The sequence below is a fragment of the Xenopus laevis genome, chromosome 3S (assembly GCF_017654675.1).
Source record: "Xenopus laevis strain J_2021 chromosome 3S, Xenopus_laevis_v10.1, whole genome shotgun sequence".
In the NCBI taxonomy this organism is placed as follows: domain Eukaryota; kingdom Metazoa; phylum Chordata; class Amphibia; order Anura; family Pipidae; genus Xenopus; species Xenopus laevis.
In genome coordinates, this window is record NC_054376.1 from 79,121,954 (window position 1) to 79,138,816 (window position 16,863).

At 36.2% G+C, this 16,863-nt stretch overlaps 1 protein-coding gene across 1 annotated transcript in view; it reads left to right on the forward strand.

Annotated features, from left to right (window-relative positions):
• Window positions 1-16,863, forward strand: part of tspan12.S (tetraspanin 12 S homeolog) — a 63,660-nt gene that overhangs the window by 32,731 nt on the left and 14,066 nt on the right. The window contains exons 6-7 of the mRNA XM_018255857.2: window positions 6,245-6,319; window positions 13,470-13,577. Of these exons, the coding sequence (XP_018111346.1) occupies window positions 6,245-6,319; window positions 13,470-13,577 (183 nt within the window). The remainder of the gene's footprint in view (window positions 1-6,244; window positions 6,320-13,469; window positions 13,578-16,863) is intronic.

The window sequence follows — 16,863 nt, forward strand, 5'->3', positions numbered from 1 at the left end:
ATAACAGATAATTAAAGCAGACCTAAAGGTATAATCAGTGGGATGTGGCAAAATGTTAGGCATTGCCCCCCCCCCAGTGTTTGTAATTGCTTACCTGACATTTCTTTAAAAGCTCATTGTTACCATCTTCTTTGGCTTTTTCTTTATTCTGTGAATAAGGTGAAAATGTGACTTTTTCACTATACTGTGAACAAGCCTGCTTAGGCCTGCAGAAAAGAAGAGAAAAAAGATAGTGGCCAATAAACTCATACATAAATACCCTGGACCGGTGCAGTTTTAAGCAAATAAGAATACCAACCTGGGGTATTAGGTAAGCCATTATAATCATTGGGGATATCTAGGATTTGGCACCCTCCTAATAATTATACCTGTTCCTCTCAATTAAATGTACAGTTACAAAAGAAGCTGTATTTTACCTTCTAAATTTCTAAATATTATTTAAATAATAATAATTATAAATGACCTGGAGGTGGGCATTGAAAGTACTGTTTCTATTTTTGCTGATGATACAAAATTGTGCTATTGAACTATAGGTTCCATGCAGGATGCTGCCACTTTGAGTGATTTGACTAAATTGGAAAACTGGGCAGCAAACTGGAAATGAGGTTCAATGTTGATAAATGCAAGGTTATGTACTTTGGCAAAAATAATATAAATGCAAGTTATACACTAAGGGGCAGATTAATCAAGGGCCGAACTGAATTCAAGGGAATTTTCGAAGTAAAAATAATCGAAATTCAAAGTAATTTTTTGGATACTTTGACCATCGAATAGGATACTATGACTTCGAATTTACTTCGACTTCGATTCGAAGTAAAATCGTTCGAATATTCGACCATTCCATAACCGAAATACTGTCTCTTCTCTTTAAAAAAACTTTGCCTTCAATAGTTTGCCAAATTAAACATGCTATGTTAGCCTATGGGGACCTTCTAATGCATTTTTCTAAGTTTTTTGTAGTCAAAGTAAAATCGTTTGATCGATCGTTGAAATCGTTTGATTTTACTTTGACCGAAAAACAGTCAAATTTGGTAAAAAAACCTTTGACTTCGATATTCGAAGTCAAAGTATAGCCATTCGATGGTCAAATTTCGAAGTATATTTCACTTCGAAATTCGACTTTTGATAAATCTGCCCCTAAATGGCAGTGTGTTAGGAGTTTCCTTAAGTAAGAAGGATCTAGGGGTTTTTGTAGATAACAATTTGTCCGGGGTAGTGTCATTCTGTGGCCACTAAAGCAAATAAAGTTCTGTCTTGCGTGAAAAAGGGCATTAACTCAAGGGATGAAAACATAATTATGCCTCTGTATAGGTCCCTGGTAAGGCCTCATCTGGAGTATTCAGTGCAGTTTTGGACTCCAGTCCTTAAGAGGGATATAAATGAGCTGGAGAGAGTGCAGAGACGTGCAACTAAACTGTTTAGAGGGATGAAAGACTTCAATTATGAGAGTAGACTGTCAAGGTTGGAGATGTTTTCTCTGGAAAAAGGCACTTGCGAGGGGACATGATTACACATTAATACACATAAGTACATTAGAGGACATTATAGACAAATAGCAGGGAACCTATTAAGCCATAAAGAGGATCACCGCACCAGAGGCCACCCCTTCAGACTAGAGGAAAATAACTTTCCTATGAAGCAGTGTAGGTGGTTCTTCACAGAGACAACAGTAAGGTTGTGGAATGCACTGCCGGGTGATGTTGTGATGGCTGATTCTGTTACTGCTTTTAAAGGAGAAATAAAGTATTCTTCCACTTGGGGGTGCCAAATGTGCCAAGTGAATGTATTTACTTACCTGCCAAGTTAATGTATTTACTTACCTGAAACCCTGGGCCGGTGCTCCTATCAGCAGAAAACTGCACCAGCCCGGGGTTCTTCCAGCAAGTACTATTTGGCACCCCCAAGTGGAAGAAGACTTTCCTTCTCCTTTAAGAGTGGATTGGATAATTTCTAGGACAGACATAATATCAAAAGCTAAACTCTATGGTTAGTATAGATATGGGTATATATAATTTATGTGAAGTTAGGGAGGGGTGTGTGTGTGTGGATGCTGGATTTCATTTGTATGGGTTGAAGTTGATGGACTTTGTCTTTTTTCAACCTGATTTAAATAACATAGTTACAGGCTAAATTTTCTGGAGCAGTCATCGGGGGTAAAGGTGATAATATGTTATGGAACTTCCTTCTTATACTTAGGTTTAAGAAACACAAATGGGTTTATAATAGCTGTCTTGATTTTGTTGTATAAATAGCATAAAAACATAGACATTATATTCATTTTTTTACAAAAAAAAAATATACACAGTAAATATAGAAATAGCTCTCAAACAGAGCCTGGCCTTTGCTTAAAAAAAAATGTTTGTTGAAGTGCCGAATAAAGTGGAGAAATACAAAAGACAAGTAGCTGTGTAAATCAAGATGGTAGTTTGCCCTGATCTTTAAATTCCCTCACATTCCTCCTTTCTGCTCTGCACTGATTTCTTCTTAACCTGCAGCTGAGGTTTTGCAGTTGGCACTGCAGTTAGTGACATTAATTATAAGCAAAGGGGATTTATATTTTAAGAGCAAATGGTGGATATGTTTCATTGTGAAATGGAAGGTCTGTTAGTAGAGGGGGTCAAATCACTCCTTATGTGCCTGCAACTTTAGCTGTCATGGTTAGGTACAATTTTATAAGGGTTTTATATTGCTTTTATTGCTTTAGATAAATCTGCCACACTATCTACTCTTTGCAACTCTTATTTTTTTATGCTGAGCACTCATTAGTAGCAATTTGCTTCTTGTTGCATGGTTTTCTATGACTAAACTGTTTCAAGCAGGCTAGCATTCATTGTAAGTTTATTGTAAAAATATTGTAACTTGCTTGTGCTATATAATGAAATGATGATAATCAACTGTTGCATGCTATCTGATTTGTACATTTGGTGGGTCTGCATGAAATGTAAAAAAATATTTTCCAAAAATGAGTGCAATTGAATGCAATCTGTATCATATATAAAACTTGGCAGATGGAAAGCGCAACCCTTCAGTTCAGTAGTAGCCTAAAGAATTTAAAGAAAACACAGCTGTCCTATATCATTATACAAATATTTGCTCACAGAATTTATATACTTCTTAAGGCGTCAGATAAATTTACAGTATCTCTGTCCAGTTTAATGGAATAAACAGCTGACAAAGATTCATTAAATACGGGTCTGTGCAACATCAGAACAAAGCTTAAGCTGGAATTTATCCCTTCATGATGGCTCCTTCTCTCTCTGTTTTGCCATATTTCTTTTAAAGGTGTTCACTATGTGACTTGAAGCAAAACAACCCTATACATAATAGTAATTTGTTTTGAAAGGCAGTCTTCCCTTAAGTCAGCAATCTCCTGTATCTTTTTTGTTTAGTGAATGTGCTGGACACACATATAAATGCATGTATGCTATTGAGTGGTTGGAAACGGTCTGCTATTTTCCAGTAAGCACTTAAATTAGGTTGGCTGAGATACATATAGATAAATCTATTCTTGACCATGGCAAAAAATTATCACTGCAGTTAGAGAGCAAGGGGGTTATTTAATAAAAGATGATTTTTTTTCGTCTAGAGAAAAAAAATCGAAAAACCTGTCAAATTCATTCAAAGTCAATGGCAGCTGTCCCTTTAACCATCATGAATTTTTGTGAGTTTTGGGCTGTTTGATGCTGGTTTTTGAGTTTTTCGAGTGGCTATTTGATTAAGTCATACTATTCAATTAAAACTCAATTTTAACAAGTTTTTTTTATATAAACTCGAAAATGTTGCGGCTATTTTAATCTGATTATTTTCCAACTGAAATACAGTAATAGTAAATAAGCCAAATTTTTGGATGGAGGTTAGGTTGAGTTTGTTTCTGGTAAAATTGGAGAATTTTAGTAAATAACCCCCTCAGTGTTAGTGTTACAATTGGAATCCCAAACCAAGAACAAACCCCAAGGTCCCAGACACAGCAGAACAGATTCAGAAGGCAAGAGGATAGTCGAGGTCACAGGCTGAGTCAAATACACCAGTATCGCAGTGCAAAGCAGGGATCCAAAGAATAGTCAGTAAACGAGCGATGGTCAGGACAGGCAGCGGACAAGACAAGGTGAGGGACAGGCAGGGTCAGGAACAGATCGGGAACACTCAGAAGTAGCACCCAGGAACTAAAGAATAGACCTTTACATGGGCAATGTACAATTGGCGCCTGCGTCCTTAAATATTTTAATTTTGCACCAGCGCGATGATGATGCGATGATGACGCAATGTGCAGAATATAGCCGAAGATCGCCGAAGGCGCGAGACCCGGAGGAAGAACATGCAGTAGGTGGATGGCGTGGACCGAAGCAGACACGGCGGGCGTCCCCATTGCACCCCTACTAGACCACCAGGCATGTTCTTCACAGTTAGCATTCAACCAAAGGCAAACTTAGTCGGGTGCTGCCATCTGTAAAACATATATTATTTTGATCAGAACAGGATAAACGTGAAGTAGGCTTGTATATAAATTCTATTTTCCCTGACCCATGTTAACCCTGTATTTTCTATAGTTGTTGACGCTTAATGAATCAGCAACACTGATTTTATCTGTTGGTGAAGCAGGCCAGGAACATCAGCATATATCATATTTAGTTGCATAGAAGAAACATCAGAAATCCATTCTATCTTTCACTTTCTATTTATGCATATTCTTCTCCATCTGCCAGCCCATCAATCCTGTCCCCTTTAAGATCATTAAGATGCAATGACTTGATTTGCTGCAGTTCTTCGTTTTATATCTTGTAGAAGGCAGTGGTATTTTTTCCTTACTCTGATATGCATGTTCATTTGAATTGATTGTAGCGAGAGTTGTTGTCATATTCAGCTCAGTCATAAAACAAACTTCATGGTTTTGCACAACTGACCAGATGTGCAGGCTTCACTGAACATAATTATCATCCACCCAATGGCTGTTCAATATATACAGTATATATATATATATATATATATATATATATATATATATATATATATATATATATATATAATACACAAAAGCTATGAATATCTTGTAAATGATATCCTTATAAACGGTGAGTTCTGATGTCATTTCTGTCACATGACTCACTGAAACTTGTGTATTATAATAAATAATGTACCCCCAGTTGCAAAATATCAGGATATTAGAAGTTACCTTGGAGTTCCATGACCTGTATAAAAACATGAATTATATGGTCATGAAACTCCTCGGTAACTTATAATATCCTTATATTTTACAAGAGGGGGTACTTTATTCACTATATATAATGTTCAATAATATATTAATGTTTTGGATATTATTGAGACAAGTATATCACAAGGTTACATTTTAAACCTGTTCTCAAGCCGAAGCTGAAAACAGTGAACAGCCTCAAAACATTAGAACTGGCCCCAAAGAATATTTTTTAAATAAAAACATTTGCTCCAGGGCCCTCCTTATGAGTTAAAAAAAAGTTGGGGCCCCAAAAAATATATATTAAAAAAACATTGGTGGCAGGTACATATAGAGTATTTAAATAATACATTGGTGGCCATGGGATTAAAAAAAATAAAAACACACATATTGGAGTTCAGAGGAAGTGAACTAGTGGCTTCAGGAGTTCAACTTCGCCTCCTTTTGTGACTTTGGGTCTTTTCACCGATTCAGGACTTCAATTTCGGCTGTTTCCATGACTTAGGGTCTTTTTGCCGCTTTGGAACTTCGACTTTGGCTATTTTCGTGGCTTCGGATCTTTTCGCCGCTTCGGCACTTCGGCATTTCGGCTGTTCAGGACTTCGGAAGAAGGCAGCATGGCTTTGACGCTGTCAAGGGGGGCCCGGCTCTTTCGACAAGTTCAGCAATGCTGGGCCCAGTACACTTGTACCCCCTGTGGCCCCCTGATGGCGGCCCTGGTGCATCGCACCTGCAACATGCATCACTAATGTGGACACAAATTCTTATTGGTAAATTGCCCAGATGTATTTTTTTTGTTGTTGTTGGCGTTGGCTTCTTCCAGGATGTCTTTCAAACCTAAGTAGACATTTAAAAGATACTGCTTCGAGGAAGAATATGATTGAATTAATTTACTGGAGCAAACCATTCTGCGCTGCGTGAAGTTTATAAATGAGCCTCAGTATCTTGAAATAAAATATGCTTTAAAAGTAGCAACTAGATCCACAGTTTGTACCATACACAATGTACAACTGACAAAAATAAAACTATTCTTTATACTGATTTTTTCTCTTGCAGTATTTTGGAAGCCTGTTAATCATTTTCTGCATTGAGCTGTCTTGTGGAGTATGGACATACGGACAGGAACTTACGGTATGTGTCAAACAAGATGACAGTTAACGCCTAAAACAATAATGTGAGTAGAGCAGACATGTCCAACATTCAGCTCTCCCTTGGAGCCAGTTATCTCTTAGTTTCTCATTGCTTCTTAATCGCTATAATGAATATTTCCCAGTTTCTTGAAGAAATCTTAATATTATATTAAAATGTATGCAAAAGAAGCAAGCTTCATGGTAACCTCTCCCATATAAATGTAAGCATAGGCACACATCAGTTTAATTCTACCACAAACTGGGTCTCATAGGTGCAGTTGCTCCAAGTTTTACACTGATCTCCAATATGGGATAAGAGAAAGTTTTCCTCATTATATTCTTTATTTAGGTGGGCCTAAAAGTTGGTTACTGCTGCCTGCTTGTACCAGTTTGCACATGAATCTTGCATTTTTGCAGAAGGACTCCATGGGGCTGTATAAAACATAATTTGCCAAAAAAAGGTGCATATAGCTGTGTAAAATAAATGGTGAACTTATCAAGGTGAACTTATCAAGGTGTGTGTAATTTTACATCATGTAAACGCCAGATTAATCATTGTTATTTTACATTGTTTCTGGTGGAAGTCATGCATGAAAGATTTACGCCATTTTTTTTTAAACGGTAAAGCCTGGTGATGTGTGGTGTATTATCCCTCTGTTTTTACATAATAAATATGCCCCATAAGTGGATTTATAAACTCTTCTAACATTGTATTATTGAGTATGCCAAAAAAATTAATCTTCAAGCACCAATGGAAAGAACACACAGTCGGTTAGTAGAATAAGTATAACGTTAACAGTAAAAATACTCTATAGTTTGAAAGTGTAAGGCCTATGGCACATGGTCCTTTTAAATAGCTCTGTAATCAAGTAGAACATAGAAGCAGTTAAAACATATTACCTTAGGCCTTAGACAGATAACAGGTAGAACACCACAGTCAGAATGCCCCACATGCCATAGGTCTAAATATAAAAATGTTAAACATGAAATAAGCCTAGTAGGATTATTTTGCTTCCAATCTGAATTTACACTAGTTAAGTAACCATCAAGTACAAGGTAACATTTATACTTACTGGCAAAAAAGCATTTAATTTAAAAATAATGTAATTATTTGCTTAAAATGGACCATGGGAGAAAGCTCTCTTGTAATTGAGTAATTTCTGTATATCTATCAGTAATTCTAAAACAATTGGACTTACTGAGTAATCATTGAAGACGTTTCACTACTGATCCAAGCAGTTGAACTGAAGGAGCTGCTTGGATGAGTAGCGAAATGTCTTCAATGATTACTCAGCAAGTCCAGTTGTTTTAGAATTACTTATATTAGATGTACCATGACCTGCATGAATGAACATCTTCATAGTCATTCAGTATATCAGGTTTCTGGATAAGAGATTTAATACATTCTTTATATGATTTTATTTTTGGTATAAGAACAGCCATTATGCTTTTGTCTCAAGTAAATATGACTTGAATAAGCTTGTTTTAAAAAAATTTCGCTGACTAGTTCAGTTCAATCATCCATACAGCTGCACTCTGCACCAAGACAAACTTGATTGAGATTCTGCACATTAGAATCTAGAAAGGATCTGGAGCAGCGGTGAGAGGGAGCTATTAAATGTACATGTTTCCAGTTATAGGCCGTCTGATTGAGAACATTTCCTGCTGTCAGGGTTATATTGCCACATCCATATCGCGTCCGCCATATTTGTGAAGACTGACAGATAAAATGGCAGCGGCTTGTCCAGCTGCAGCAAAAAAACTTCTAAACTGGCAAGTAAGGGAAAGAGCTCTACTGAGAAAAAATAATTTAGCGACTGAGCACGGCAAAGGGGGCCTTATCATATGGGGAAACAATAAAGAAAGGGTTGTCTCTAAGCAAAATTTTTCATTTCACACGCATAAAATTTAAAAAAAATGCAAAACAGACATGACTATCATTTGGCCCTCCAAGTATCCGGTTTCCCCCAGCAGCAACTGTGCCTTCTGCAACTTTTCATAGGCGACTGATCCTGACAGATTCACCAGAGTATAGGGAATGTACATTGGCCAATCCCCATTTTGTGTGTATGTAGCAATTCTGGATATTTAAATAGCACTTCCATTATACTTTACCTATACTACAACTTGAAGTGCTCCCATGGCCCCCTCTCCTTGAATCTTCAATGTAAAAAAATATTTGTGCAAGCAATGATATTTAATATATTGAAAATGATATATGAATTTTGTCTCACTCACTTGGGTATATTCTACTTCTGCAAGAACAGGGTGAGATGTAGTGATAGATAACAACTAATAATGTTTTTATTCTGTTGTGGGTAACTTTAAACTATAATAGTTCTAAGATGACAGGTATTTGTATTTAGCAAATCTTACTTAAATGTGATAAACTCCATGATTACAATATATATTATGACATTTTAGATTCCTGGAAACTTGTCAGATTTACTGAGGTAGTTATAAATCAAGAATAATCGCAATCATCCTCATAATTCAAAATCATCTGAGGCCCAATGGACTAACTTGTTGATATTGATGTACTAGCAGTTGTAGAAAACAGTAAAATCAGTTGTCTGAAGCGCATTAAGCATAAAATTATCCCTAGGATATGACATAGCATATTTGAAGAAAAGCAAAATCTTTGTTATAATTTGACAAAAAATGAGAAGGAAAGCTACCGAAGCAGTTTTATGACAATAGATTAGCCACAATAGTGCAAGCTATAACATTATATTTTTTCTGCAGAATGCTTTACCGTACCTGAGTAAAAAACTATAGAAGCTCTCTCTGTTTGTTTAGGATAGCAGCTGTCATATTAGCTTGGTGTGACATAATTTCCTGCCTGAGTATCTTCCTGCTCACTCATAGCTCTGGGCTCAGATTACAGCAGGGAGGGGAGGAGGGAGGGGGAGAGGGAGATAGGAGCATAATGAGCATACTCAAGCCCCTGCCCTGGAGGTTTATGCTGAAAACAGGAAGTCTGATACAGAAGCCCATGTATACAAAATAGAAGGAAAGTAATGTGTTTCTTTTGACAGAGGACTCTGAGTAGCATTACTTTGAGGGTTTACTGGTGTATTTATATAGACTTGTCTGATAAAGCTTACTTAATTTAATATTTTTCAATTGTTTTTTTCATGTCTTAAATGCTGGGCTACTTAAAAAAATCAATGGCATGGTATTAAATGGAAAATGGAATGTTCAAAGGAAAGATTCAGACCCCAAGGCTACCGTAAATTTAAAACTAACTGCAAACTAGAAATGAATGTTTATCATCAGTGGAAGTAGATTTACAGTCAGTAAGCTACCTGGGCCAGCATTGATTGGTTTATTCTCTTCACCAATCTGGACAGGAGGATTTCTTTTCCTAGTGTTCTTAGATAAACAAACACCTACACTAAACTCTAGTGGGGGAGTGTAATATTGTTTGCTTATGAAAAATTTGTTAGCAGTACGAATAAATGTTTGCAAAGTGAACAATTTTCGCTATGCAAACACTTTGTTTGCCATGCTACAGTAGGATAGGGATTGTGAATTTTATAGTTTGTGATAGTGTGCAGTGTATGTAATAAAACGTCTTAATGAAAATTTTATGTTTGCTCCAAAAGTTTACGCTACCTTTAAGCAGGTGTTAAAGGTTTGCAATGCACAAAATTAAGATTTTGCAATGCAATAAAAACCTAATGAAGAATATAACATTGTGACATACAATTGCATTTTATTTGCAAATAGGTCCTTACCCTTTTCAGGAAAATTTCAATTGCATTTTTTTCAAAAGTGTTGGACAATATTTTTCCCTTATGGTTTTTTATATCAGCTTAATATGTCATTCAGACCATGCAAAGTAACAGGTAAAAATAATGTCTTCCTGTTATGTTATACTTTCTAATATAACTCCAAATATTATCCTTTCATTCTAAATATTTCCAATTGATGTGTTAAATAGAAAGTTAAAGTTAAAATATAGATAGTGTTCAGTACTCCAAGGGCAGCATTCTGTAAACTAACATTTTAGATAATAATTGGATAAAACTGCTTGGAAATCAAATCCTTGCACTGCCAGGCTGCACCTTAGTTTTGCCTTCCCACAGTCTTAAAAAGGGCACTTGAACTTAAGAGAGAGGAATAAATATAACCTGAAACTCATCTTTATATTGTATGCCACCTTTCACTTACAGCACAGCTTTACCTTTGCTTATCATGGTCCCAAGGCAAGCATTGCTTGGGGGCACATTTAACCCTCGATATTCGACCGTCGAAGTAAAATCCTTCGACTATTGAAGTCGAAGGATTTACCGAATTTCCTACGATCGAATGATCGAAGGAAAAATTGTTTGATCGAACAATTAAAACCTTTGAATTGAACAATTCGAAGGATTTTAATCCATCGATCAAACTATTTTCCTTCGATCAGAAAAACGACCTTCCCCATAGGCTAACATTAATGTTAGGTGGTGATGTACTTGGTCGAAGTTTTTTTTAAAGAGACAGTACTTTGACTATTGAATGGTCGAATAGTCGAACGATTTTTAGTTTGAATTGTTCGATTCAAAGTCGAAGGTGGAAGTAGCCAATTCGATGGTCGAAGTAGCCAAAAAATACAATCGAAATTGGAAGTATTTTTTCTTCTATTCCATCACTCGAGCTAAGTAAATGTGCCCCTTAGTGTTCTTAGTAGTACTCATCAATCATCCTCAATGCATCATATTCCAGCAATTCTTGAACTGTCATTCTCCTCATTAAAACTATTCATTTCATAAAACATTTAAAATCTATCTTTAAATTTGAACATTTTGATTGTACCCGATATTTAAAAGCCACTTCCAAATCCTTCTCTAGATAACATGTTCTCCCCTCGTCAATATAAAGCCCCTTAGTTCCAAAGTTATTATCCAGTATTTTTAAAAATGTGGTAATGCAAATTTATGTGTTACAAATTTTGTGTTTCTAAAATAGCTGATTTTATAATAGTAAAAAAAAGTGTGAGTGCATATCCACTAATCAGCCCTTTACCACAAGGCTTATGTTACACGTGGCGTTTTCTTTTCTACCATTATTCTGCCAACAGAAGAAAAAAAAAAGCCACAGGTGCAATTAAGCACCTACGATATGAAATTGGGTCTAGCTAAATTATTCTCCACCTGTCCATAAACTGAAACATATACCTCGCTTTGTGGTACAAGCTCATTCATTTAAGTAAAAAAGGTGCATAAACAATATTTAAACTTCCAAAAATAAATAAAAAAGTACAGATGTACCTGATTCCACAGATTGAAAGGAAACCATGATAGTGTATTGCTGACTTGCAAGAGCCGTTTGCCAACTTTCCTTAGGGTAGCAGAGTTATGCAACCCCCTCCTCACCCTGTTCTATTTTGAAGTGAGAGATTCTGGAACTTGATGTCCCTCTGCTTTCCAAAGATCTGTGCACCATCACTATGGTAAGCAGAGGTACTTCAAGTCCTAGAATCCATCATTTTCTAAGGAGACAAAGTGAGGATGGGGTTGGATGATGTTAGCCTAAGAGGAGTGGCTAAATGGTGCTTGCAAGCAGGATGGTCTGGTTTCCTTTCAGTTTGTTAAATTGTGTATGATTGTGTAAAAACATGTATTCATTTCTGGAAGTTCAGATAGTGTTTATGCACCCTTTCCACATAAGAAAAGCTGGATAAACCATCTACAATACAAGACCACCAGAATTTCTTATGCATTGTGAAGCCAGTGATTCACTATATCCTGACATCTTTGTGGCACTCACAAGTGACTGCAGTCAAACCAGTTATGAATACTTGGCTACTAGAATGCGGTGACAGTTAGGGGCCCATTTACTTAGCTTGAGTGAAGGAATAGAAGAAAAAAAACTTCGAATTTTGAATGTTTTTTTTGGCTACTTCGACCATCGAATTGGCTACTTCGACCATCGAATTGGCTACTTCGACCTTCGACTATGACTTCGACTTCGAATCGAACGATTCGAACTAAAAATCATTCGACTATTCGACCATTCAATAGTCGAAGTACTGTCTCTGAAAAAAACTTCGACCCCCTACTTCGCCACCTAAAACCTACCGAGGTCCCCATAGGCTTTCTAACAATTTTTAGGTCGAAGAAAAATCGCTCGATCAATGGATTAAAATCCTTCGAATCAAACAATTCAAGGATTTAATCGTTCGATCGAACGATTTTTCTGTTGTTTTTTTTCCTTTGGTAACATATTGAACCAGCTTTAGATTTAGAACTAGCTAAGATACCAATACATAAATAAATGACCTATTAAAAATGTATTAATTGCATTTTTTTTCTTGCCATTTCTTTGATACTGTCAGCAGATCTGGTATGCTTCCAATCATGTGGAGGCAGAAACACAAAGGCAAACATATATTTTGGCATGCAGAGGGCTCTTGAGATATTCAGAAGCACATTTTGCCGTGGGAGCTGGAAGACTGTATGCTAGGGAAAAGTACAGTGAAATGAGTTCCTTTGTGATTTACTTATTTGTCTTTATGAATATTCATTAAACTGCATGTTGCTGTTTTGAATCCAGACAAAAAAAACAAACTATTAGCTAACAAGGAAAGAACACAATTGAAGGTTATACAGTAACTTGCAGAATGTAAAAGCATTTACCAAATAAATTAATTTGTTCATGCCACTATGGGTTTTTAAAATATGAGAATGTGGAGACAAACTTATTGACAAAGTTACAATTAAATGATATTAATAATACTAGTACCTTGGGGGTTATTTCACATACCATGTGCTTCACAGTTAACATCCAGTTATTTTTTCTTGTTGCACAGCATGATGCAGTGATGTATATTCTATATCTTGGTTGCTACTGGCAGTCATTGCTTTTAATTTCTAATCACAGATATAAACATTCACTTAAACATCATATAACATGAAATAATGGAATGGCCCAACCACTGTTTTTTTTTTTATCACTGGATTTATTCCAGCTTCCAGTATGTCTGGATATTTTACACAAGGTGTCCTTACCCTGAAAACTTCTTTGTGTTTGGTAAAGAAATACATTTTTCATGAAACATTATTATTAATGTAGAATGTCACAACAAATGGTACTTGTTTTAAGAAGGACTAATTACAACATCCATGTATAAATATATAAAATTATACATTTTACTTTTTCAGGCTCCAGTTCAGTGGTCAGACATGGTCACTTTAAAGGCTAAAATGCCAAACTATGGGTTTCCTAGGTTCCAGTGGCTGACAAATGCATGGAATTCCTTTCAAAGAGAAGTAAGTACAATACAAATTATACATTGCCTTGTATTACCTGTAAACATAATTACAAACATGTCTATATACATAGCCACAATTAGTTTATTAAGGCCTGGGGATTCAATTGATTCTTTAATTTTTGATAAAATCAAGATATATCTAAACATCTCATGTAATACTGAATAAGAACAGCCTTTAGACTAATGTTCTCTTAAAAAGGTCCATTATTATAAACCTATGGGGCAGATTTATCAAGGGTCCAATTTAGAGTTCATGGGAGCTTTTAAAAACTCAGAAAAAAACTTGATTTTCAGGAAGGCTGCCTCCAAACAATGCCAAATTGATCCCAGGATGTCCCCCCATAGGTTAAACAGAAATTTGGCAGGTTTAGGGTGGCGAATAATCGAATTTGAATTCTTAAAGGGCCAGTACATGATCAAATTCAAAATTCACTTCGACCCTTGATAAATCTGCCCCTATGTGATTGCTCTTCACAACTCATATATGTACTATTAATAAAAGTACAAATGGGCATCGGTTATTTTGACTTAAAATCTTGCAATAAACATGCTTTGCTGGAAGGACTGACAGTAGACTGTAGACTATGTCAGTGTTGTAAGCTGCTGTGCAAGGAGCAAATGTGCATTCGTCAGACAGTTCATGTCTCATGGATACAACTCCTATACCTTTAGATTTACATAGATCTTTTTCTGAACAGTAATGATTTGTTTTAGTGCTGTAAAATAACTTTTCTAATTGTAAAACCTCCAATTAACATTCATTATATTAAATAGGTGCTATTCATTTTAGGGGCTTAAATGAGAAGGACAGTCAACAATTACCGTGCAAAGGTCACCCCCCCCCCCTCCAGTGACTGTATTTATTTATCTCATACCCTGGGCCAGTGCTCCTGTTAGCAGAAACCTCCACCGGCCTAGGTTCTTCTAAGAAAGCACCATGGAGCAATCATCATCCTGCTTTTTCTTTCTTTGTGCAGGTGTGCATGTGCAGTAGAGTAAAAAGCCAAACTTTGAAAGAAGAGAATAGCTTTGTGGTGCTCGCTGAAGAGAACCCAGGGCAAGAGCAGTTTTCTAACACCTCATAGCACAGAAAAAACTTTGATTGGACAAAAAATTCTAACACATGACAGGTGCAGTGCCAATATGACAGGTCCCTCCCAACAACGCCAAGCGCCTCCCCCTTCCTTAAAATAACAAACAAAATCATATATGATAGCTTGGGTGAAAAGGCTGCAGCTTATTTATGAAATCACATAAATAAGGACCAATATAAACCAGCAACAGTTAAAAGGAGGACAATGTACAATCACATTTATATAATATTTATCTATTAACTTTCATAACATCTGAAGGTTGAAAACAATTATATCCAAGAGCAAGGGGCCCGTCTGATGTTCTTCCTAGACTTGGCTTTCCTCCATAACTAATGCCACTTCCACCAAGCCCCAGGCCTAACCCCTATTACACCCTACACTTGATACCACGATCGCCGGCTCCCCCCAGAGGATTCCCTCCCACTGCGACACTATGCTAATACCTCCTCCCTATACTGATACCCCCTTGTTTGGGGAGGGAGGATGGGAGCAAAACACTCCCTCTGTGTCTCTATCCTTCCCCACAGCAACCCAGGAAACTACAACAACCATAATCCCTAACACCCTCTTCCAGTTCCCTGTCTGGCCCTGTTGTTTCCAGTTCCTAGCTCACTCTCCACGGGCATTCTTTCTAATAAATTGGCAAATTGATCATAAGCAGAAACCATGATTTGTCTCAAGCAGTTAGAAATTCATGAGACTTTCCAGGATTTTACTAAATCTGTCCCTGAGTGCTTTGTATGACCAAGAACAAAAAAGACTTTATTATGTACCATTCAAGTCTTCTGCATCTTCAATGTGTATATAGTGTTGTTTTGAAAATTGTTCAAAAGGAAGTGCACAAAGGAAAGATGACACAATTCAGATATACAGGATGCCTTTACACCGGAAATGAAGAACTATACAGTATCACTCTGTTAGCCTTGTGTTGGTGTTAAAGCTAACCATTGTTTCACACATTTCCTGTTAATTAAAACATTTCCTGGCTTTGCATTAAAAGGTCTGTTTGAATCCCACAGCAATCAAATTAAATAAACTTTCATTGGTTTTGAAAAATTTAGAAAAAGGGATTTGATATTTTATATTGGCTAACATGCTCACCTTTATTACTGTATATAAAAACAAAAGAACCACTAAAGTACATATTGTTACGCTGCTAGGCATAAACTTTGTGACCTAATTATCTTACTTATCTACTCTTATTATATTCTCAAGATTACAAATTAATGTCAAATTAAGCACACTGGCAGTTGCAGTTACTTTTTTGTCTTCGTTTTTAAGAAGTCATTTTTTTTACTTCTTACATCAATTTTAGTAAACAGGGCCTGCGTGCCAGTTTCAACTATAGCAAACCCTTTTAAGATAAACAGATCATTTTAATATAGCACATAAACAGTTTTTGAACTGTATATAATGAAATGTGTCTTACCTAATGCCTTTATTCATAAACATCATATAGATGTATACTACTACAGGTATAGTATCTAGTATTCAGAATGCTTGAGATAAAGGATAAGGATTATTTTTGTAACATCTTAAAGGAAAACTAAAACCTAAAAATGAGTATGGATAGAAACATTAAGCAAGCTGGTGTTAGTTTTTGTTAATATCCCCTTAGTTGGTGAGAGAAACTGTAGGAGTAGGCCAGCTTGCTAAGCAATTGTGAAGGTATTAGCACCTCAGAAATACTTGCCAGACAAGGACACAATTTCAGGGTGCAAAGAGATCCTTATTGACCTGTTGTGAGTGATATGCCTTCAAGGTGTGTGCCATATCACACAATACAAGTCAAGCACTATATCATTGTCAGTAAATAAAATCTATTTTTGAGTGGATCTGTGTGACTCTCCAATTTATTTTTCATTGCAGTGTCCAGCCACAGATTCTCCCTTTAATGGTGGTGTAAGCTAAAGGCCTAATTTAGCCATGCTACAGAAAAGGGTATTATTCCCCTGGTACACTATGTTATAGCCAGATACAATTCTACAAGAAAATGTATCTTCTTATTTAAGCCCAGATACACAACAGTTGAGTATCCATGATATAAACCATGAGATAAATTTTTTATACTAAATTAATTCCTGCCCATTGGGTCAAGTAATACGCAAATATAATAACCACTGAAGTTTTATTGTAGAAAATGAAGTATCATTTCTAAGTAGAAATGTTGAAATTACCTAGCATCATGCT